This window comes from Archocentrus centrarchus, chromosome 18 (genome assembly GCF_007364275.1).
Source record: "Archocentrus centrarchus isolate MPI-CPG fArcCen1 chromosome 18, fArcCen1, whole genome shotgun sequence".
In the NCBI taxonomy this organism is placed as follows: Eukaryota; Metazoa; Chordata; class Actinopteri; order Cichliformes; family Cichlidae; genus Archocentrus; species Archocentrus centrarchus.
The window spans coordinates 9076956-9101980 of record NC_044363.1 but is presented as its reverse complement, the minus strand read 5'-3'; the positions used below and the strand labels follow the sequence as shown (position 1 = coordinate 9101980).

Below are 25025 nucleotides of genomic sequence, written 5' to 3'. Positions count from 1 at the left end.
CAACAGTAAAACCTACAGTGCAAATATTTAATAAGTCTGTAAAAAGTAAAGAAAAGCAGCCGAAATAGTGTCATTTAAACATGTTCTAATGATGGATTCACTGATTAACAGGCACCATATGAAGTCATTCTAACACTGAAATATAAAGTGTGATATTTTAAAGTTCACGTTTGTTTGGTTGTTTAAACTCCAGGATATGATTGAGTGAAATCTGATCAAGCAGCCTTCACTGTTTCAGGATCAGCAGCTGATAAATGTCCTCATTCTCTCTGCTGCTGCTGTTCCAATCTTCTGTGTCTTCATCCATTTTCTTCTCTTTATCTGAGGTCGGGTATTGGGCAGCAACCTAAGCAGAGAAGCCCAGACCTCCCTTTCCCCAGCCACTTCCTCCAGCCCGTCTGCCAAGACACCAAGATACAATGTCTTGGCCAACCAAGAGATATAACCAGCTGTACCAACTGATAACGATCTACAGTGTAATCCACTTACTGTCCGTCTTATTCCATGTCTCTCAGGTTAAGCATGTTAGATCCAGCCACATCAATTTTGATTTCCAAATCTGCAACTACAAACATCTGGAACCATCTGGAACAACCATGCTGTATCTTTGATGGGTGTGTTCTTGAAGGAGGAACTCGCTTCATAGAACAGAGCCCAGGACACTTAGTTTGACCTTAGGGCTGATTTGAGACTCTGTGTCGGATTTTCTCTACACATTTATCGTGGGCAGAAAGAAGTCACTTCCACATTTAACTGCTGAATATCAAACTTGAACACCAATCAGAGAGCTGATATAATGAACACACAAAACCGACTACTCCACAGCGTTTCAACAACATCTGATGCACACAATCCAAAAGTAAAAACAACAGACTAAATGTGTGTGTTTGACTTACTTGGACCCTCAGCATCTGTTCTCTGATCCACATTTCCTTTGACCGTCTCTATTATGTCCTTCTTATGGCATAATTATTTAGACACAACGAAACCTTCAGTGGAGCGTGCCTTACTTTTATTAGACATTTGCAGAGAAACATAGGAAGATCAATGTGCACATACAGCACACTTGGTGTTGTTCTACTTAAACACAAAATAGTGCCAGTGAACAATGTATTTCTATTGCTAAATACATAACAGTCTCACAAAGATCTAAGTTTAATGTCTAATGTGTACACGTGAATTATGAATTACCGCCGAGTCACTCAAACCAATACAACACTGTTACCCACATTACCAAAAGAAGAAAAATGAATGTCAAAGTCAAAGTTTCCTTCCTTTACTTATAGAACTTAATTTATTCTCAGTTTTCACAGTTCGTTATATTCAACTGTGAGTGTCACTGATTTGCAACCCTGTAACAATTTCATTATCATAAAATGATCATAAATATCAGATTTCTAACAAAAAGCAGTACTGCAGATCAGCCAGTAGATGGCAATGTTCTCCTAAATAAAGCCTGCTCCCTCCTCATGCTGTACATTTGAGCTGTATATACTCTGCATCGCTGATTCACATGCTCAGGGTGATTTACTTGATGCAGATTAATACACTAACAGATGTACCAACAAATTTCCTCCTTGGTCTCTCCCGGAACCTTTAAATAGTGTTCAGACCCCTGGGGACACATTTGCCTGAACACACCCTGGAAGGACAAAAGAAGAAACAGGTGAGTGATTTCTGCACCAGAAACCCACTTGCACTATATCCGCATAAGTTAAATACACACACTTATCTTAACCACAGGTCAATTATATTTGTGGCTAACACTAATTCTTTATTTTACAGCATCTGCCTGCCACACACCGAGTAACTGCTCACGTGCCTGGAAGACAGAACCGTACCAACTGTTAAAATACTTAATAAAGAATCAATAAATATTTAAGAGTTCTTATTTTTGAGTGTATGTCAAAAAGTGCTAAGTGCCAGTAAAGTGCAAATGTGTCCCAACATTTACTACCCAAAACCATACAAATAAATATAAACACGTAATGAAAAACCTCTTCGTTACAGGCTGCTGGTTTGAATCCCAAACTGGCTGAAGATCCAAGAAAGAGAAATCTCACATCCATTAACAATATTTAATGTAACACAATATTTAATGTAAGGTCAAACTATTTTTTTTTTTTTTTTGGGGGGGGGTCTCGTTTTAAAACATGTATTATCTTACCTTTATTTCAAGATGCACCTATCATTCTCCCAATGGGGCAGTACTGCTGCAGCACTGCTCCCTAATGGTGCGACACCTTCCTGCCTCCCCCTGTGTATTTTCACAGTGCATTTATGACGATCACAACGAATAAACATGTCACACACATTCATTCATTAAATTAGACAGACTGTGGAACATCACCATGTGCAGCACATGTGATGAAACATGTATATTGGCGATATAAAGAGAGACAGCAATGGGCATGCGCCAACCGCCTGCTTCATTTATTGTATGTGACACAGCGCTACCAGAGGTGAGCCACAGTACTGCACTGGCTCGCCCCACATTTCGTCCATGTGTTTGAACAGGCAATGTGTAAATTCCACGATTTGGACCATTAAAGTGTTGAAATAATTCAGAAAACAGTTTTATAAAACATTTAAGTGGTCAAATGTATTTTCTCTTATCATTATTAGTATTATACTTTTCATGACCACAGGGGAGGCACTGCCTCACGTGCCTCCCCTGACCGCATGTCACTTCTAGACTGGTAGGGGTTGTTTTTATGTCTCGTCCTCTGGATGTTTGTGTTGAGAGAAGTTGAACAATGAGTCAGTCTGACGGCACAAGAAGCAACAACATGTTTGTGTTTGTTTGTTTCTCACTTACATTCAGTTTAAGACAAAGGTGGTGAGAGGAATATGCAGCGAGAGCAGCGACTGATATGAAGACAATGGCAACGATGACCACAGAGACCCTGGACCGACCTGCTAACATAGAAACAAAGGTCACCACAAACACATAAAAACTCAAATGATGTACTGCTTTCTCACCATTTCCTGGAATCTCATCCTGAGGATCTGGAGTTTGGAGGTTTCTGGGATGCAGCCACATCTCTGTTGTTGAGGTTTTAGGGAAGTTTGGATCTTAAAAGAAAAAAACAAAACAGAGTCATGATCTGTGGATAAAATGAGCCTGAAAAACACACAAAACAACAATCAGAGTCTTTGGATTTGAGTTTGGAACTACAAACATCATCCAAACAAATCTTCTCACCAACTACGAGCTGAACGATGGCGGCCTTCACGCTGCTTCGCAGCTTCGGGATGAAACATCTGTATCTGCCGCTGTCTTCCTCCGACACGTTCAGGATCTTCAGTGAAATGTTCCCGTGTTTCAGGTCGTCCATGAACAGCTCCGTCCTCCTGAAGTACGATGCCAGCTTCATGTCGAGCACCTCTATCTGATGCCTGTACAGGTGAACGAATTTGACTTGACTCCTCTGGTCTGACGGGTCGGGCTTCAGGTCGGGTTTGGACCACTCCACCGTCAGACCCCGAACATCAATCATGGGCTCCAGGTGGCACGGCAGGATCACATCATCACCCGGAGCAGCGATGATTGGAAGACTTGAACCAATCACCAGAACCTCACCTGGAAACAGAAGGAAGATGAAACCTCCTGAACTCCCACAGAGGCCTATAAAGTTACACACTGAAGACCTGAAGCTGATTAACAGCCCTGTGAATCTTTGTGTTTGGGGTTACAGAAGTGTTCCACACTTTAAAAATTAAGTTCAAATTTTCAAATGAAACAACTGTGAACAGCTAATTTCTTCAATATGTTGCCAAAAAGTACAGATAATTCAATATTTATGTACCTCAATGTAGCTTTTCAGGGTGGTATAACGGCAGCCCAACCACCTCTAAGATACCACCACTGAATGCATTAATGATCTCATAGAAATTGTTCTCACAGTTATTTCAGGTTTTATCTGAATTCAATTTATAAATCTTGGGTACAAGCATGGGAGAAAAAATTTGCCTCCATATTTAAAAAATTTTTTTTTTTTGGAAAAAAATGTGATCTTCAACAAATTCCTTAATACTTCTTTTTTACCTTATATCAGACACTGGAAAAGGTACATTGATGACATTTTTTTCCCCATTTGGTCTGGCTCTAAAGTGCAACTGAGTAATTTTAAAAAATTTTCTTAATACCAATGACTATCATTTAACATTTACTATGGAATATGATGTGAATAAAATGCATATTTTAGATATCATTGTCTATAGTCGTGGCAACCGATTGGGTACCAATCTTTTTTGTAGGAGCGTTATAGAAAGACTATCCTCCATGGACAGTCTTTCCATCCCTCTGCTCTTAAAAAAAGCTCGCCGTGGTCCCAGTTTAACAGAATATGACGTATTTTCTGCTCTAATGAAGATTTTCGAGCACAATCAGATGACTTAGAGAAGCGGTTTATTGTCCAGCGACAATATAAATCAGACTGGAGAGCCCAAGCACGTGAACGTTCTTCAGGGATCTCACAAATTGATTGTTTATACAATACCAAACCTTAAAAGACAGCAAAATTAATTGTATTGTCCAATAATCACCTTTTTCTAGAGATCTACAAACTATTATTATGATAAAAAAAATAAATCAACACTGGCATATTATCAGCTATAATCCAATGCACCGTTTATGTTTTTGTTCCTGCACCCTCTTTTGATTTTTACCGGACGTGCGTGTTTTTACCACTTTGATGGTGTTAGTTTACCCCATGGTTGCCTCCTACATGTTTTGTTTGTTTGTTTTGTTTTGTTTTTTAAGCTGCTCTCTATCTAATTTGATTGAACATTTGACGTTTAGGAATAATAACATAAGAGACAGTCGTACTGGCATATCCTCCATCACTGGGGCTTATCGGGTACAAAGGGATTAAGTACGCAAACCCATATAATTAATGTATCATTTATATCGCTATAATCAGGGGTTACACCGGGCCGGACCGAGTCCCTAAGTTGTGCTCGTGGCGCATAAACAGTTTAGCTAGCGCTACTGAAGAGGAGCGAGCATGAAGGGAGTAACGTGTGGCAGGTAAATGCAACGTTTCTAAATGCTCAACAAATATCAGCAAACACACAAAGTGTGTGCAGTTTGTCACACAGTGTGTCTGCTAGCTAAAAGAAGAGCTGCCGTATTTACAGGGAGAGCAAAGAGAGAGAAGTTCACTCAGAGATGGAGAAAGAGGACAGGAGAGGAAGAAGGGAGGTTAGATTTAAAGGTAAGGACTGGAAAACAAACTGAAGTATGCTGACTTTGTGTTATTCAGAGATTGTATGAAAATACCACAGTTTAGTATGTGATAAACAGATTAGCTTGTTGTACTGTATTTACAGTTAAGCTCTGTGTTGGTGCACTTTGTGTTCATGGTCAGAGTTACAGGTTACATCAGTGCAGCAGAGATGAGTTTGAATCAAAGCTGATGCTGAGATTCATTCACTGAATCCAACATTTCTACAGCCTGTATGCTGTCAGTGTAGGGGATGGAGATCAGTTCAGATAGCTGTGAAATACTGGGTTACATCTTTGTGAGTTCAGTTCATCCACACAGAGCAGTAAACCTCAGAGCAGCAGCAGCAGGTCAGCTGATCACAGCCTGCACACCAACATCATTTACTGCAGCTACAATAGAAAGATGTGATTCTTCTCTCCATGCAGAGCCACTGCAGCTGATCTTAGAGTTCCTCCACCTTCTGAATCCCACTGTAACCCCTGAGTATCCTCATGTTTGTGTTTAGGTGGAGGCACAGTCACCCTCTACTATGGAGGACACAGAGAATAGAGCTGTGTTTAAATTCCCTTTCACAGTTTGTGTCCTACATAACAGATTCAAGCTGAGTGCATTCATTAGAATTAAAATTTAGATTGGAATGACGTTTCTATTCTCATGTATTATTTTATGTTATTACAATAATATATAATGAGGTTCAGTTAACTTTACAGAAAAATAGCTGGTAGACACGTCCTCCAAAGAGCTGCTTTTACTTTCTTACTTTGAGTACATTTCAGAGCCTGTACTTTTATACTTTTACTTGAGTAAAGAAGTTGAAATAGTACTTCAAATTTTACCAGAGCAGTTTTTAACACAAGTACTTGTACTTATACTTAAGTATAGAATGTCAGTACTTTTGCCACCTCTGATGTGTTCAGTACAAACCTCTTTAAAGGTGCTAAAGTTAACAGGAAACAGCTCACTCATTAACAGCGCAGAACTCGCGTTTAAAGCTTTTTTAAGTGTCTAAATATTCACTGACATCTGTCATCGATTCCAGTGGCGTGTATGAAAGAAGAAAGGTTAACAGTTGTAACAATATGAACAATTGATTGGTCATCCTAAATGAGGTAATTCTCTATAAGCCCAGTAGATGGCGCATGTGCGTTATAGAAACTCAGTGTTAAGCGATACAGGTAGAAGAAGTTGTCGTTGTTGTTGTGAGCGCAGTTCAGTGTGTACGCCTGTTAGATGAGTGTGCAAATAGCTTAAAAGATAAAGCCCGTTCTCTTCAAGTACCTGTGTGTTTATTGAAGAACCCACAACACAAATGAAACATGGTGTCAGAAGATGGACTTGAGGAGAAACTTCGACATTAACAGCTATTCGGAAAGGATTGACTAAAGACGTCTGATGCTAGTCCGGTGAGAACATAGCGAGCTAAGTCAACCAAGGATTGTTAGCCTGTTTTCTGTGGGAGAAAAAGAGCATAACAAAAAACCAAATATGCAAGCGCTACAACCACCACCCACTCTGCAGCTGACAGGTAATGTGGCTGAGAATTGGAGGAAATTTAAGCAACGCTTTCAGTTGTATTTATCAGCTACTGGTGCCGACAATAAAGCTGCAAGAGTGAAAGCATCAGTGTTTTTACATGTAGTGGGCGACGATGCACTAGAAGTCTATAACAACTTTCAATTTGACACAGAAGATGACAAACTGGACTTGGACAAAATACTACGGAAGTTTGAGGATTACTGTATTCCGAAAAGAAACGTCACGTTTGAGAGGCACAGATTTTTTACATGTGTTCAGAAAACAGATAGATAGATAGATAGATAGATAGTGTTTTATTTGTCACATGCACAGTTATACACAGTACAATGCACAGTGAAATGTATTTTGTACCTGCAACCATATATACACACACATATAAATAAGAAGAAGAATAAAAATAAAAAAAGTAATTCACACTATACACTATACTCTATATACTATACACTATACACACTTTTATAAATTATAATATTTACATTGTGCAATAATGGTCCAGTTAGGGCTCAGAGTTGAGCAGACGGATGGCTTGTGGGTAAAAACTCTTCTTCAACCTTTCAGTCTTACCCCTCAGGGAGCGGTAACGCCGGCCTGATGGGAGCAGGGAGAAGAGAGAGTGTCCGGGGTGGCTGGGCTGTTTTAGGATCTTCATGGCCCTCAGCCTGCACTGCTTGGTGTAAATGTCCTGCAGGTTGGGGAGGGTGGTTCTGATGGTCCGTTCAGCTGAACGAACCACCCTTTTTAGGGCCATGAAGTCCTGCTTGGTGCAGTTTCCCATCCAGGTGGTGATGCTCCCACGCATGATGCTCTCGATGGTGCAGGTGTAAAAGTTCCTGAGCACCTTGAGTGGGAGCTTGAAGTCTCTCAGCCGCCTGAGGAGGTAGAGACGCTGTCTGGCCTTCTTTACAGTGATGTTTATGTGATGAGTCCAGGACAGGTCCTGTGAGATGGTCACTCCCAGGTATTTGAAAGTGTCCACTCTTTCCACCTCAGCACCACTGATGACAAGTGGATGGTAGTCCCTCTGCTGCTTCCTGCTGAAGTCCACGATCAGTTCCTTCGTTTTGCTGACGTTGAGCAGGAGGTGGTTCTCCTGGCACCAGTTCTCCAGGCGGGAGACCTCTCTCCTGTAGGCTGTCTCCTCATTGTGAGAGATTAGTCCCACAACAGCAGTGTCGTCAGCAAACTTGATGATGACGTTGGACTCTGAAGTGGCCTCGCAGTCATGGGTGTACAGTGAGTACAGCAGAGGGCTGAGCACACAGCCTTGGGGGGATCCAGTGTTGAGGGTGAGGGAGGATGAGGTGAGGTGAGACAATTGATCAGTATGTAACCGAGTTGAGGAACAGAAGCAAGATGTGTGAATTTGGAGGACTGACAGACGAGTTGATAAAAGACAGGCTTATTTGTGGAATTCCTGATAACGGTCTACGAGAAAGGCTACTGAGAGAGGAAAAATTGGATCTAGAAAGAGCAATTAATATGTGCAGAGCAGCGGAAACAGTCAAAACGCAAGCAAAAGAACTGGTCGGTGAGAGTTGCAGTGTCGATGCAGTGAGAAGAGAAGTGCGAGGAGCAGTCAGGAAGAAAAGCGGAGCTCCCGACGTTAAAAGTGAAACGAAACCAGCACACAGAGACGTGCAAGGAAAAGCATGCAGTCGATGTGGCACGCAGCATCCTCCGAAAAAATGCCCCGCGTATGGTAAAGTGTGCAATAATTGCAACAAAAAGAACCATTATGCAAGGCAATGTAAGAGTCAGGCACAACAGAGCAAAGTGCATACAGTGAATGAGAGTGACTCTGAGGAATTCTATGTTGATGTAGTAACAGAGAACAATACAGACAAGAAAGATTGGATGCTGAACCTACAAGTGAATAACACAAACATTGTGATGAAATTAGACACAGGAGCTCAAGCAAATGTGATTTCAGAGACTGTGTTTAACAAGATCAGACCCAGACCTAAATTACATGCAACAAAAGTGAAAATGAGTGGATATTCCGGAGCAGCAATACCTGTTAAAGGCAGATGCATGGTCAAAGTGACATACAAAGCCAAAGAGCATACACTGGCATTCATAGTAGCGTCCGGGAACGTACAGACCATATTAGGATTAGCTGCTTGTGAGAGACTGAACCTAGTAAAAAGAGTGCTAGCAGTGGAAAATACAGATACAGATTATGATGAATTGATGGAAGAGTACAAGGATCTGTTTCAGGGTCTTGGCTGTCTTCCAGGAGAGCACACAATCCAAGTCGACAAGGCAGTGCCACCAGTCATCAATCCATGCCGAAAAGTGCCATTTGCTCTTCAAAAGCCCATGAAGGAAGAATTGGACAGGATGGAAAGGCTGGGAGTGATCGAGAGAATTGATGAACCAACCGACTGGGTGAGTTCCCTGGTCATGGTGAACAAAAAGAATGGCAAGCCTAGAGTGTGCATGGATCCAAGGAATTTGAACAGAGCTATAAAGCGTGAACATTTCAAATTACCCACGAGAGAAGAAATAATGTCACAGTTCGCCAATGCAAAATATTTTAGCAAATTAGATGCGTCTTCCGGATTTTGGCAACTCAAATTGGACGATGCAAGCTCAAAGTTATGCACATTTAACAGTCCTTTTGGCAGATATCGATTTTTGAGATTACCATTTGGCATAGCCTCAGCGCCTGAAGTATACCATAAGACAATTCATATGATCTATGAGCATCTGGACGCCGTAGACACCTCCATGGATGACATAATTGTGTGGGGAAGTACGAAAGCTGAACATGACAAAAGACTGAAAGGTGTCTTGGAAGCGACAAGAAAAGCGAACCTGAAATTGAACAAAGAGAAATGCCAGCTGGGTGTGAAAGAACTGACATTTGTTGGAGACATACTGAGCAGTGAGGGAGTTAGGCCTGATCCCAGAAAAGTGACAGCAATAGAAAACATGTCAAGGCCACAATGCAAGAAGGATGTGCAGAGATTCAATGGAATGATAAACTACATGGGAAAGTTTATACCCAGTCTCTCTGAACGCATGGCACCCTTGAGACAACTAACCGAAAAGAAGACAGAATGGGAGTGGAGTCATGAACATGAAAAAGCATGGAAAGACCTGAAGACACAGCTTACACTTGAACCAGTACTGAGATTCTATGATCCAGCTAAGCCCATCAAGATCTCATCTGATGCATCACAAAGTGGACTAGGAGCTGTTCTTCTACAGCTGTTTGATGAATGGCAACCCATTGCATACGCATCACGCTCAATGACAGATGCAGAGACGCGTTATGCGCAAATAGAGAAAGAGTTGTTGAGCATAACCTATGCATGCGAGAGATTTCACCAGTTTGTGTCAGGACAGGAAATAAGTGTGGAAACTGATCATAAACCCCTGATCGCATTGTTTAAAAAACCACTCAACGACTGTCCACTGAGAATCCAGAGAATGATGATTCGCCTTCAACGCTACTCGTTGACAGTGACATATACACCAGGGAAGCTGATGTACACAGCCGACACCTTGTCAAGAGCAGTTGACCCAAAGGAACTGGTGAGCAGTAACATAAATGATGATGTGAATGCTTATGTGGACATGATCACAAGTGCCTTACCTGTTTCTGATGTAAAGATGGAACTGATAAAGACAGAGACAAACACTGATCAAACTTTGAAAAGACTATGTCAAATCATTAAAGATGGGTGGCCCAACACAAAGCAAGATTGTTCACCTGATATCACAGAATACTGGAATTGCAGAGCAGAGTTGTCTGTAGTGGACGATATCATCTACAAGGGCAGCAAGATTGTCATTCCAAAAAGTCTACGACATGACATGCTCAAGAAAATTCATGCAGGGCATCTTGAAATTGAAAAGTGTCGCAAAAGAGCTCGTGAGGTGATGTACTGGCCACGAATAAATCAAGACATTGCAAATGAAGTGTCTCATTGCTCGACATGTCTGAGATATCAACCAAGCAATCCAGCTGAACCACTCAAACCGCACACAGTGCCTGACAGACCATACCAAAAAGTAGGTGCGGACCTGTTTGAATGTGCTGGAAGAGACTACATTGTTGTGACAGATTACTACTCGTTGTATCCGGAGGTTAGTAAACTGAATACTACCACAGCAGAGGCAGTAATAACAGCCATGAAAGCCATCTTTGCGAGACATGGTGCGCCAAGTGAGGTTTTTTCAGATAATGGACCGCAATTTTTCAGTACGAGCTTTAAACGCTTTGCTGAGGAATGGAACTTTGTGCACACAACATCGAGTCCGCATTACCCGCAGTCGAATGGCCTAATTGAAAAGTCTGTTCAGACTGTGAAGAGACTGCTGTACAAAGCCAAGGATAGTGGAACAGACTACTACCAAAGCCTGCTCGTGTACCGCACAACGCCACTGGAGTGTGGTATGTCACCTGCAAGACTCCTCATGGGATGCAGACTAAGGTCAAACCTGCCTATTCAGGAAAGGCTGCTGCAAATAAAGGAGGGAGGAAAGGTGAAGAGACACAAAGAACACAGGAGAGCAAAACAAAAGTTCTACTACGACAGAGGAACACAGAATTTACCTGAACTGCATACTGGCGACAAGGTTAGACTCAAAGACAAAACCAACACATGGTCACAGAAAGCAACAGTCCTGAAGGAAATTCAACCAAGATCATACAACATTCAAACAGAAGATGGCACAGTACTGAGAAGGAATCGCCGTGACCTCCTGGGGCCAGCAAAAGCAGATCAGCCGTCTGATGAAGCAGCCGAGCAACAACAGCATCCAGAGAATCCATCATCTGAGGCAACAGTTCTGGATCTGAGTCCAGAGCGACCCCTCAAGAGATCTTCAAGGATTATAAGACCACCAGAGAGACTGATTAAACAGATTTAGTATAGTAGTTCAGTCAGGACGTGGTAACATTTTGAAATCTAGATTTACATAGTTTGATGGATTTTCAGATTAAAATAATTAAAGTACAATAGATTAACAGTTAGATTAAAGTAAGTTCATAAGGTCTAACTGTGCATGAGGTATCATTCTAAAAGTATAATACTTTTATTTAAAGAAGGGAGATGTAACAATATGAACAATTGATTGGTCATCCTAAATGAGTTAATTCTCTATAAGCCCAGTAGATGGCGCATGTGCGTTATAGAAACTCAGTGTTAACCGATACAGGTAGACGAAGTTGTTGTTGTTGTGAGCGCAGTTCAGTGTGTACGCCTGTTAGATGAGTGTGCAAATAGCTTAAAAGATAACGCCCGTTCTCTTCAAGTACCTGTGTGTTTATTGAAGAACCCACAACACAAATGAAACAACAGTGAGTTCGGCTTAATCACATTTCCAAAAAAAAAAAAAAAAAAAAGTTGTGGCGTTTAAGTAAAATATCCGCTTACCTTGAACATGAATCCTTAAGGCGAAAGCTGAGCACAGCATTAAAGTGCAGAGTGAAAAAGTGTAAGAAGACTCCTTAAAATGAGAGCTGTGCAGGATCATAGTATCAAGTGCAGAGAGACCCGCTCTTCTTCCCTTCTTCAATGAAACGGCTCTCAAGTGACGCTTTAATATACGTCATTACGTTTTCTGTAAATTCCCCACGTGACCCGCCCGTTTTCCCGTCCATAATCATGTCATTGTTTTGGTTACGGTTTGGTCCCGACATCTATTCTTCTCCTGATGGGAATCACTTGTTAGCACAAAAGTCTTCTTTATTTTGATTGTTTGCTATAGTTTGTGAAGTGCCCCAGTTCCAGCTCCGTTCAGCTCCAATTAATGAATCATTCTGACACTGAAATATGAATTTAAGGGTGAAATTTCAGAGTTCACATTGTTTGTTTATTTAAACTCCAGGATATGAGGGAGTAAAATCTGATCAAGCAGCCTTCACTGTTTTTCAGGAACAGCAGCTGATGAATTTCATCATTCATTCAGGAATTCGGCATCTCATTTCGTGTATGAAAAATGTTATCGGAAAGACATCAAATAGTTAAACTGCAGTAATACAGCACCTGGCCAAAAAGAAAAAGGTGACACTAATATTTCATTGGACCGCCTTTAGCTTTGACTACGGCGTGCATTCGCTGTGGCATTGTTTCGATAAGCTTTTGCAATGTCACAAGATTTATTTCCATCCAGTGTTGCATTAATTTTTCAACAAGATCCTGCAGTGATGATGGCAGATTCTGACCACTGCGCAGAGCCTTCTCCAACACATCCCAAAGATTCTCAGTGGGGTTGAGGTCTGAACTCTGTGGAGGCCAATCCATGTGTGAAAATGATGTCTCATGCTCCCAGAACCACTCTTTCACAATTCAAGCCCGATGAATCCTGGCATTGTCATCTTGGAATATGTCCGTGCCATCAGGGAAGAAAAAATCCATTGATGGAATAACCTGGTCATTCAGTATATTCAGGTAGTCAGCTGACCTCATTCTTTGAGCACATAATGTTGCTGAACCTGACCAACTGCAGCTGCCCCAGATCATAGCACTGCCCCCACAGGCTTGTACAGTAGGCACTAGGCATGATGGGTGCATCACTTCACCTGCGTCTCTTCTTACCCTGATGCACCCATCACTCTGGAAGACGATGGGTCCCCACTATCCTTCCAGTTTTTAAAAATGCGTTGGACAGTCCTTAACCCAATTTCAGGAGTTTCTGCAATCTCCTTAAATGTTCTCTCTGCTTGCTGCATGCCAATGATTTTACCCTTCTCAAACAGACTGACATCTTTTCAACATCTTTTCCTCGTTTCTTGTTTAAGAAACGAGAAGCAACTCATTGCACCAGTTAAATAACTTGGTGCCAGCTGAAAGATAATTGCCCATGCAGTAATTATCCAATAGGAGGCTCATACCTATTTGCTTAGTTCAATCCAGGTGGTCACTCTTTTTTTTTTTTTTTTTTGGCCAGCAGTGTATCTTAAAGACAAAAAGGCCTGGATAAGCTCTAATTTCCTGCTTCTAAATTTAGGTAAAACTGAAGTTATTGAACAAACTTTATAAAACTTAAAACCATTTGAGGCACAAACATTATGACTGAATATCCTGATATCATGTTCTACTTACAAATAAAGATGGACTCCTCCGTGAATCGCCACCTTATCATGGTGGAGGGGTTTGTGTGTCCCAGTGAACCCAGGAGCTGTGTTGTTCGGGAGCTTTCCCCCCTGGTAGGGTCCTGGGTGAGGGTCCGGACAAAGAGCGGAACAGTTTACCTCATCAGCACGTTGACAGGATGGGCAAGAAAATGCCAGCAAAAGTTTTCTTTAATCCATAATTCAGCGGTTACTGTTGGACGTGGCTGACTGTCTCACTCTCTCACTGCTTCACTCGATCTAACACACATGCAGACACAGAGGCACTGGCAGCACACTGTTTAAACAAACACTGACACACAAACAGTTCAGAATATGTGTGTCTGACTTACCTTATTGTTCAGCATCTGTTCTCTGCTCCACATTTCCTTTGGCCGTCTCACACAGACCTGCTGTCTACACTAAAACACACATTTGTTGTGTAATTAACATTTTCCCTGATGCAAAATGGAACCCTAGCTGTTGGAAAAAAGTGTTTCTAAAATATTATTTAAAAAATAAAACCCCTCTCTGAGTCCCCAAACTGGCATCATTTTTTTCTATTGAGCCAACTTCTTGATGACCAAACTGTAACAGTTACAAAACAGTTAAAATAAGTTAAAAATCCACTTTTTTCATGTTGAATTTGTTGATAAATGCCTCTAAAAGTGGTTAAACCAATTTATTTGACATTACAATACTTTATAGAACAGTAATTATACACTGAAGTTTATATACTGCAGTTTCCTTCCCACCGCATACAAACAACCCTGAAAGAGGATGAGACAGCAGTGACAGAGGAAGTGAAATGATCAAGTCTTAGAAGCACGTGTAAACCAAAGGTCCTCTTTATTAGTGTATTTTGTAGACTGAGTCACTCAGAACAATGCAACACTGTTACCCACATGATCCAAAGTATCAGTTTACACAATCTTTGTAGCTTTAAGTGGCAAAAATACAGAAACAGTTTTCCTTAAATAAACTGGAGCTCTGTATCAGGCTGAAGCAGCTTTACGGTCGGGTCGTGGGGGCAGCAGCCTAAGCAGAGAAGCCCAGACCTCCCTTTCCCCAGCCACCTCCTCCAGCCCGTCTGAGGAGACACCAAGGCGTGGTGCCTTGGCCAGCCAAACCAGCTGTACCATCTGATAATGAGTGTGAGTCACCCTCCTGTGAAAAACTCTCCTTAAGGAGTTATTTATAGCTCAGTCCAGTAATGATTCAGTAATGAGGGAATTCCTTCCTTGTTTAGCAACTAAGGTCAACTCTGAGCTGACCATGACAGTGCAGAGCTGCACTCTCTTCTGGTCTGTTTATTTCCTGCTATCTTTAACATTTAACCACAAGTGTTACCAAAACAGTTTGAACCTTTTACTGACTCACAGTTTTCTGGATTTACATAAATGAATCCAGGTGCTGTGTAACTAATTAACTGATTAAATTAGCTGATTAGAGTGTGGCACCAGGTGTCGTCCATATTGAACCTTTTCACAATATTCTAATTTTCTGAGATACTGAATTTGGGGTTTTCATTAGTTGTCAGTTATAATCATCAAAATTAAAAGAAACAAACATTTGAAATATATCAGTCTGTGAGTAATGAATGAAATAATATACAAGTTTCACTTTTTGAATGGAATTACTGAAATAAATCAACTTTTTCATGATATTCTTATTTCATGACCAGCACCTGTAAACTATTATCAGGCAGCACTGCATTAAACACAGACATGAAGCTGCAGGTGAGGCCTGCTCACATTAAGCAGATGAAATATGTGGAGCTGATTCCAAGTGTTGAACTTGTATTTGGTAGATTTGACTCAAACTCTCAGCATGAGGTCCAAAAAGCTCACACGTGAGGCGGAACAGGACGAACACTCCCAGAGCCCTGAAACTGACCTCCAGTCAGCTGCTCGTGTGCAGTTTCTGACCAAACTGTGAGAAACACGAGACTGATGGAAGCTTCATAATACAGAACATTAACTGAGAGACACACACATATATATAACACAGAATGATGCATCAGACTGAGGTCAGCTAAGGACACTTTACAGTGAGGAGTTGCATTTGAACAACACCGTGCGGAAAGTGTTCCCTCTAAGGCAGAAGGGAAGCATAAGGAACACACACACATTGAGAAAGCCCTCAAAACATGCGGTTACCCCAACTGGGCCTTCATCAAATCAGCTAAGATGCACAGGAATGAAGGCCAAACACAAACTACAGAGAATAGGAAGGACAAGAGGAACAACATTGTCATCCCATATGTGTCAGGCTTGTCAGAGAAACTCAGAAGAATTTTCTCCAAGCATGACATCTCAGTATACTTCAAACCAAGTCACACCCTAAGACAAAAACTGGTTCATCCCAAGGACAAACCCGCCAAACACAAGATCAGCGATGTAGTGTATGCTGTTCAGTGCAGTGAAGAGTCCTCGGACCTCTACATTGGTGAAACCAAAGAGCCTCTTCACAAACGAATGGCACAACATAGAAGAGCCACCTCGACAGGACAAGATTCAGCAGTACATCTGCATCTGAAGGAAAAAGGGTGTTGAATATTTAGTAACAAATGGTTTAGGTGCAAATTAGTTATGTGAGAGGTTATTGAATGTGTTTTACAAATTCATTTAAACACACAGAACCAATAATTTAGTTAATAGTTTACTGATAAAAGATATTAATGTAACATATTTCATTTATTCCAGAACGTGTTTTTCCTTCAAATATATGCATTTAGATTCCCCACTAGATGGCGGTGTTGCCTCGCGTTTGGGCAGAGGCGAAGAAGACAATGTTGTTAGCTAGTTTTAAGCATGTTAGCCAGCCGAACAAGTGTGTTGTACAAATGTATTAATTAGATGCAGTTCTAGTAAAAGCAAGATGAAGTTCAAATCGGACGTCTGGGCATTTTTCCTTTAAAAACAGATGTTGCAGCTAAATCCACAACATTTTTTTGGTGCCGAAACCCGGGACAGGACGTGTGAAAAAGGATCTTTGTTGGGATCAGGCCAATAGCTGTAACAACGACAAACGAAAAGGAAAAAATGACGGAGCGACTACAAAGGTTAAAACAGAAGCGGACTGTGCTGCGGGCGTCCGTTACGAAGCTGCTGCAAAATATTCAGGATGAAACAAGTAAAAGTAATGTGAACAGTGATCGTTTGCAAGAGCTGTTAGCCATGTTATCGCAGAAGGAGAAAAGCCTGCAAGATATTGAACCCGGTATAGAGCAGGAGATCGCATTGGAGGAGTTAGATGCGGACTTGATGAGGACAATGGAGTATCAAGACAACACGAGCTTATGGCGCACGCGAGCGGAGAGAGCGATTGAAAGGGCTGCCATACAACAACCTGATCCGGGAGGGGACGCTGCCGTAGAAACGCGTCCACAACGACTGAGTGACGCAAGTACACGGTCAACAGCAAGCAGACCCTCTGTAAAACTACCCAAGCTCTCAATAAGCAAATACAATGGAGAAGTATGCATGTGGCAAGAGTTTTGGGACCAGTTCGAAAACGCTATTCACCGAAACCCAGACTTGAGCAAAACTGAAAGATTCACTTACCTGAAGTCATATCTCATCGGGCCAGCTGCACGAGCTGTTGCAGGGCTGAAGGTAACTGACACGAACTATGATACTGCAGTAGACATGCTTAAGCAAAGATTTGGAAGGAAAGATCTCATTGTAAGCGCGCATATGTCTAAATTACTGAATCTAAGCCCAGTAAAAAGAAGCGCAGACATTGTCGCTTTGAGACAACTTTTTGATGATGTTGAAGTACAAATAAGAAGCCTAGAAGCTTTAGGTGTTGTGTCAGATAGTTATGGCGGTTTACTGTGCCCCATACTGCTCAAAATGATTCCTGATGACCTTGCCCTTGAGTATACACGCAAAACAGATATCGGGCAAGCATGGGATGTTGATGATCTTGTTAAATTTTTGCAACAAGAAGTTGAAAGCAGAGAACGTGCTGCCCATTTGACAAAACCAAGCGAGACTTTTAAAGATGCACATGGCATGCAGAAACAACACTGCAAACCAGATTTAAGCAGAGATAAGTGGAAAAGAGCTAACGTGCCATCAGCAGCAGCCCTCCACACAGGCAGTTCAAATACACCCCTTGTGCCCAGTTGCATATTCTGTAACAGTACCAGCCACAAGTCAGAACAGTGCACAGAAGACACAGTCACAAGCAGGAAGGAAAAGCTAAAGAAAGCAGGAAGGTGTTTTATATGCCTAAAACCAAGACATCTTGCTCGAGACTGCAGATCGAAAAATGTGACATGCACTGATTGTGGTAGAAGACATCATGCGGTAGTGTGTGACAAAGGTGAACAACCGTTAGAAAACACTGATGCTGCAGAGAACACAAGTGATGCTGTAGTCTCGTCAGTCATTCCACACGCAGCAAACCCGACTGAAAAATGTGAAACAGTATTGTTGCAAACTGTGAGAGCGAGGGTTGAAGGACCCGGTGGAAAGAAGCTTGTGCGTTGCTTGATTGATGGAGGAAGCCAACGGAGTTTTGTTCAGGAGAAACAAGTGAAGGATTTAAAACTGCCAGTGGTGAAACAAGAAACACTGAACCTGCACACGTTTGGCTCTAAGAACCCTGTGACCACTAAATGCAACGTCATAAAACTAGTCCTGGAGAATGTGAGAAACAAAGATCAGGAAATTGAGATTGAAGCTGTTCAAACGCCGCAGCTGTGTACTGCAGTCATGAAAATACCCAGTAAACACATCCAACAGCAGCTGGAGAAAAAAGGGCTACCGGTAGCAGATGTGTCAACAGGAGACAAGGACGATTTAGAGCTGTCAGTACTGATCGGAGCAGATTACTACTGGAAAATAGTCACAGGCAAAACTGAAAGACTGTCAGATGCATTAGTTGCTATTGAAACCAGATTTGGCTGGGCAGTGCAAGGACCAGTTGTCATGTCCAGTATGAATGAAGCAGCATGTATGCACATTGGACTCAGTGAAGACTCATTGGAGATCTCAAACCAGCTAAAAGCATTTTGGGAAATAGAGTCACTGGGAATTTCTACCAAAGGTGAGGAAACACCTGATGACAAGAAAGCACAAGAGAGCTTTGACAGGTCAGTCAGATTCATAAATGAGCGGTATGAAGTTGCATTGCCATGGCGACAAGACACACCCAAGCTAGCAGACAACAAGAAGGTTGCAGAGAAAAGGTTTGAAAGCTTGAAAAGAAAACTGAAATCTGATGTAACGCTGTTCAAAAGATACAATGATGTAATAGAAGAATACAAAGAGCAGGGAATATGTGAAGATGTGCCAGAGAGCAGCTATTCAGCAGAGGCAGAGAATGTAACATACTACTTGCCTCATCATGCTGTAATCAGAGAGGACAAGGTAACTACCAAATTAAGGGTAGTTTTTGATGCTTCATCACGTGAAGAAGGTTGTTCTTCTTTAAATGACTGTTTATTACCTGGCCCAAACCTGAATGCTGACCTCATAAGCATTTTAATCAGATTCAGACAAAATTCAGTAGCTTTCACAGCAGACATTACAAAGGCTTTCCTGCAGATATCCATTACTGAGAGTGACAGAAATGCTGTGAGATTTTTGTGGTTTACAGGACCCCCAGATTCTGAAGGCACCAACACACGCATAATGAGAATGGCACGTGTTGTGTTTGGAGTAACTTCAAGTCCATTCTTACTTGCAGCCACAATCAGACATCATCTAGAAAAATATCAAGCTGACCAACCAGATACAGTAAAGCTAATGAGAGACTCACTTTATGTGGATGATCTGATTGCTAGTTCAAGCAATGCAGAAGAGGCATACAAACTTACTACAAGAGCGAGAGAGATATTGGCGGCTGCCAACATGAACCTGTGTAAGTGGACAACAAACTCCCATGAACTGCAAACTAAGTGGTCAAACAGCAGCCTTGATTTTACACAAGAAACAGAAGCACATGGAGCTGTGCTCAAGGTACTTGGTTTGGTGTGGAGACCGGACACAGACGACTTTGCATTTGACCTCAAACACTTGATGAGCATTCTGAAAGGAAAAGAGAACACAAATAGGAGTGTTTTGAGATCATCCGCCAGAATCTTTGATCCCATAGGATTCCTAACGCCATTTACTATTCGAGTAAAATGTTTGTTTCAAGAAATGTGGCGAAGGGGCCTGAGCTGGGATGACGAGCTGCCTCCAGACCTTTCACAAGCATGGCAACAGTGGTGCATGGAGCTTCCTCAGATCCACCAAATAGTCATTCCAAGGTGGTATGGAACAGAAAACCTGTCAGGTAAATCACAAGTTCTCCATGTTTTCACAGATGCAAGCGAAAGGGCCTATGGCGCAGTTGCGTACCTGCAAGGACAAACACCAGAAGAAGAGACTGTTACCACGCTGGTAGCGTCCAAGTCAAGAGTGGCACCAATCAAAACAATAACACTTCCACGGTTGGAATTAATGGGAGCCTTGATTGGAGCAAGGTTGGCAAATAACCTTTTGAATGCACTAAATATGCAACTCAGCCAACTCAAAATGTGGTCAGACTCCATGATAGTGATCCATTGGATTCGCAGCTCATCAAAGAAATGGAAACAGTTTGTTGCGAACAGGGTCATGGAGATACAAACTTTGACACCTCCGGAACTATGGACACATTGTAATGGGAAACTTAACCCAGCTGATCTCACAACAAGAGGTCAGTCTGCAACAAGGCTGAAAGAAGAAGAGCTCTGGTGGTCAGGCCCACAATTTTTGAAAGAAAGGGAGCATCAAATCACCCCGCCAGAGACAACAGAAAACATGTTTTCAGAAGAAGAGGTTAAAGCGGAGTTAAAGGCAAGTCAAGTCGCAGTACATCTCAGTAACAGTGAAAGAGTAGAATCTGAGCCATTGCTTCAACTGGAAAGGTACAGCAAACTACAAACTATTCTAAGAATAACTGCATGGATTCAAAGATTTCTTCACAACTGTCGTTCAAATCAAAGAAAAGCTGGAGAAATAACAGCAAAGGAAATATCAGAAGCTGAAAAGGTCTGGATACGTGAAGCACAACTTAGCAGTTTTGAAAGGGAAATAAAAGAGTTGAAAACTGGAGAAAATGTGAACAAAAACTCAAAATTGAGAGACTTTAAACCATTTCTGGATGAGCACGGTTTAATCTGTGTAGGAGGAAGGCTGCAACAATCGGACATGAGTTTCAGTGAGCAACACCCATGGTTGCTACCCTCAAGTCACAGATTTGCACGACTTCTGATGGAATACAGTCACAAAAAGGTTATGCATTCAGGCGTAAGAGACACTCTTGTTCATCTGCGAGAGAAATACTGGATTCCACGTGCAAGACAGCTTGTCAAAAAATGTATTTCAGATTGTACTATCTGTAAAAGATTCAAAGTGAAAGCAGCACAGCAAACAGCTGCGCCTCTACCCAAAGACAGAGTTACGGAAGCACCGCCCTTTGAAATCACAGGTGTAGACTTTGCAGGCCCACTGTTTGTAAAGACAAAGAACACTACAGAGAAAGCGTATGTCGCACTTTTCACCTGTGCGGTGACACGTGCAGTGCACCTTGAATTAGTGTCGAGTCTATCAACAGAAAGTTTCCTCTTGGCACTCAAAAGATTTGTTTCACGGAGGGGACTATGCAGAATAATCTACTCGGACAATGCAAAAACTTTCAAACGGGCTGATCAAGATCTAAAGGACCTGTGGAAAGCTATGAAAGAGCCTGAGCTGTTCGAATATTTTTCTGAAAGAGGAATCAAGTGGAAATTTATTGTGGAGAGAGCAGCTTGGTGGGGCGGGTTTTGGGAAAGATTAGTGCGTTCTGTAAAGGGATGCCTCAAAAGAGTCATGGGCAGAGCATCTTTGCGTTTTGAAGAGTTAACTTCTCTATTGACAGAAATAGAAGCCACTATCAACTCAAGACCACTCACATTTGTGTACAATGATTTGAAAGAACCTCTACCTCTGACGCCAGCTCATTTCCTGATTGGGAAAAGACTCACCTCTTTACCACCAAAGCCATTTTCTGCAGAAGGTCAGACAACAAATGCAAACAAAGAAGAGCTGACCCGAAGATGGAAATACCGTCACAGACTTGTAAATGAATTTTGGAACCGATGGAGGAGGGAGTATTTGCAGGACCTCAGATCTGCACACACTCGTCAAACCCCAAATCCAATGCAACTCAAAACAGGAGATCTAGTTCTAATTGGAGATGACAAGATGCCACGTCTAACATGGAAAACAGGACTAATTACGGAAGTGTTCCCAGGAAGAGATGGACTAGTCAGATCCTGCGCTGTGCGTACTTCAACTGGGACAACATTAAGAAGACCAGTTCAGCTACTATATCCTTTTGAAATTATTGCTTAAACTGTCTTCTGGGGGGGAGGATGTTGAATATTTAGTAACAAATGGTTTAGGTGCAAATTAGTTATGTGAGAGGTTATTGAATGTGTTTTACAAATTCATTTAAACACACAGAACCAATAATTTAGTTAATAGTTTACTGATAAAAGATATTAATGTAACATATTTCATTTATTCCAGAACGTGTTTTTCCTTCAAATATATGCATTTAGATTCCCCACTAGATGGCGGTGTTGCCTCGCGTTTGGGCAGAGGCGAAGAAGACAATGTTGTTAGCTAGTTTTAAGCATGTTAGCCAGCCGAACAAGTGTGTTGTACAAATGTATTAATTAGATGCAGTTCTAGTAAAAGCAAGATGAAGTTCAAATCGGACGTCTGGGCATTTTTCCTTTAAAAACAGATGTTGCAGCTAAATCCACAACAAAGGGCACTCTTTTGAGGATGCCAATGTTCACATTTTGGACAGGGAAAACAGATGGTTTGAAAGAGGAGTGAAAGAAGCCATCTATGTCCACTGTGAACAACCATCATTGAACAGAGGAGGTGGATTACGTCACCAACTTTCCCCCGCTTACAGTGCTGTCCTGAGCTCCCTTCCCAGACGTCTCAACCCCCATTCACACCTTTGTTCCAGTGACCTCAATAGGCCACAGGAAACAATGGAGCGGAGTCCTAAATTGGTTTCAACTGAAACCACTGATTAAATATGACCCACGCCCCCTTCACACCTGGGCACATGTGTTCACGCACATGATCAATAGAGGGTCATAACCACCTCCAGGGGACTACGCCCACAGGGGTTTAAATACCTGGGTCTCTCCACCATTTGGTTGAGAACTGAAGAAGCCTTTCGGATGAGAGGTGAAACGTCTTCAAGAAACAAAAAGAAGTCCAGTCGCCTTTTTCAAGCTCCAGAGACTACTATGACCTGGATGACTGAGAATCTACACAGACGCGTTAGATTACTCGTTACCGAGAAAAAGTAGTCAGATTAGAGTAACGCGTTACTAAGTAGCGCGTTACTGACATCACTGATCATCACTAACATGAGCTGCGGACTCAGAGTAACGCAGAAAACATCAGTTTACCTTGAACGGGAGTCCAGACGGTCAAAGCCGAGCACAGGATTAAAGTCCAGAGTGAGGAAGAGGAAGAGCGCTTAAAGTAGAAGCTGTACACAGACATGAGGATGATGAAGAGTTCAGTCTGTGAGTGAAGCGAGTCTTCTGGAAAGCAGCTGCTGAATGCTGTTTGTGAATGAATGAGGTCTGAGCGGCACTCTAGTTTACAGCAAATGTCCCCGCCCCTTTAGTGACGTTTCAATGACGAGGATTTTTCAGGGCGGTGTTTCCGTGCTTTAAATCACTGTTACATTACAAGAACCTGTTTTGCTTAGATTGTTTATAGAAACTCCGGCTCAGCGTCATTGATCTAACTCTGCTGTTACTGAGTCTCACTTTTCTCTTCAGTATTCAAGATTCACTCAAACACATTTTATTATAATGTGAGACCTGATACTGTTTCAGGTCAAACAGGCTGAGCTAATGAGTCCACTCAGACCCACTGATGAAGTTCATAAAAGCGATGATGACTCAGAGACTTCATGGATGAAAGTAAAAACATCAGAAATTAACTTGATTCATTTTTCACTGTTTTTATTTTGATCAGTCCAATAATCTGTTAGTCAATATCCAAAAAAAAAAAAAAAAGAATGTCTTGTATTATGAGTTAGTGAAACTGTACTTTAGAATCATTTAGAGTAACAAGGAAATTATTTCTCTATTAGTCCAAAAAACACCATGTAGTGATAAGTATGATGACTTTTAAGAGGTGGTGCAGAAAGCTGCATCAGCTTAGAAGGAAGAACCACACAAGCTGGCAATGGTCAGATGCAAGGATGTCGATGACCTTTGTGCAGTCCAGAATCACAAGACACAATAAAGACAGCTGCTCAAGTTGTTTCATCTACCCAAGGTATTTTGTAGCGAGTACAGCAGCTGTGGCCGTTATTTGACTTGAAATTTTGACTTTATTCTCAAAATGCAAGATTTTTTCTTAATGTGGCCCTAATACGCTATTGTAGATCTCAAAGTGACAACTTCAATAATTTCTCTGTCCAGTAAAACCTACAGTATAAATATTTATACTGTATAAGTCTGTAAAAAAGTAAAGAAAAGCAGCAGAAAGACTCAGTGCTGTTTAAACATGTTCTAATGATGGATTCACTGATTAACAGGCACCATATGAAGTCATTCTAACACTAAAATATAAAGTGTGATATTTTAAAGTTCATGTGTTTGTTTGGTTGTTTGAACTCCAGGATATGAGGGAGTGAAATCTGATCAAGCAGCCTTCACTGTTCGAGGATCAGCAGCTGATAAATGTCCTCATTCATTCAGGGCGTTTCCAATGGTTTCTATAGAAAAACCTGTCTGAGAGGTTTTAGTGTCTGTGACTAAAATCTGCACGTTCATCATTTTCAGCCAGTGTCTCCTCTGCCTGCCAGTTTGTCAGTACGTCAAAAGCACACGTCAGGAAGTTACGCTCAATAAAAATATATTTATAATGCATTTAAAATAAAAGCAGGACTTTCACCTCTGTGTTGCTGTGACAGGATTAAGGAGGATGGCTTCCCTGTGAAATGTGGAAACTCAATTTTACCTGCACACACCCTCTTCCTGTCAGCTGGGTAACACCTGCTGTTTGCACTCTGCCGGAAGCGGATGCTGTATGCTGATTGGTTGGCGCACAGAGCGGCTGGACCACATACTTTTTACACTGTGAGAACAGAGCTCTCTGCAGGCAGGAGGGTCCTCC

At 41.7% G+C, this 25025-nt stretch overlaps 1 protein-coding gene across 7 annotated transcripts; it reads right to left on the bottom strand.

Annotated features, from left to right (window-relative positions):
* Positions 1 to 65: 65 nt before the first annotated feature.
* LOC115796692 (myelin-oligodendrocyte glycoprotein-like) lies at positions 66 to 23475 on the bottom strand. Of its 7 annotated transcripts, none has more exons than XM_030753060.1 (8): positions 23297 to 23430; positions 14187 to 14255; positions 13826 to 13937; positions 3206 to 3583; positions 2983 to 3075; positions 2819 to 2919; positions 2168 to 2257; positions 66 to 1642 (listed from the first exon to the last, which is right to left on the bottom strand). In XM_030753060.1, the coding sequence occupies exons 2-7, from the start codon at positions 14217 to 14219 to the stop codon at positions 2189 to 2191; spliced, it is 786 nt and encodes a 261-aa protein (XP_030608920.1). In that variant the 5' UTR covers positions 14220 to 14255; positions 23297 to 23430; the 3' UTR covers positions 66 to 1642; positions 2168 to 2188. The 7 variants fall into 7 exon arrangements, with proteins under 7 accessions (XP_030608920.1, XP_030608922.1, XP_030608918.1 ...); XM_030753062.1 differs by having other exon boundaries at positions 2819 to 2916; XM_030753058.1 differs by lacking the exon at positions 2168 to 2257.
* Between the last annotated feature and the right edge of the window lie 1550 nt (positions 23476 to 25025).

Bases quoted from the DNA above. Each gene is read 5' to 3' on its own strand.
- LOC115796692 (XM_030753058.1), bottom strand. From the start codon at position 14,219: ATGTGGAGCAGAGAACAGATGCTGAACAATAAG. The intron at 13,938-14,186 runs GTAAGTCAGACA...ACCCTCACCCAG, and splicing joins AACAGATGCTGAACAATAAG to GACCCTACCAGGGGGGAAAG. The intron at 3,076-3,205 runs GTGAGAAGATTT...TTTTCTTTTAAG, and splicing joins CATCGTTCAGCTCGTAGTTG to ATCCAAACTTCCCTAAAACC.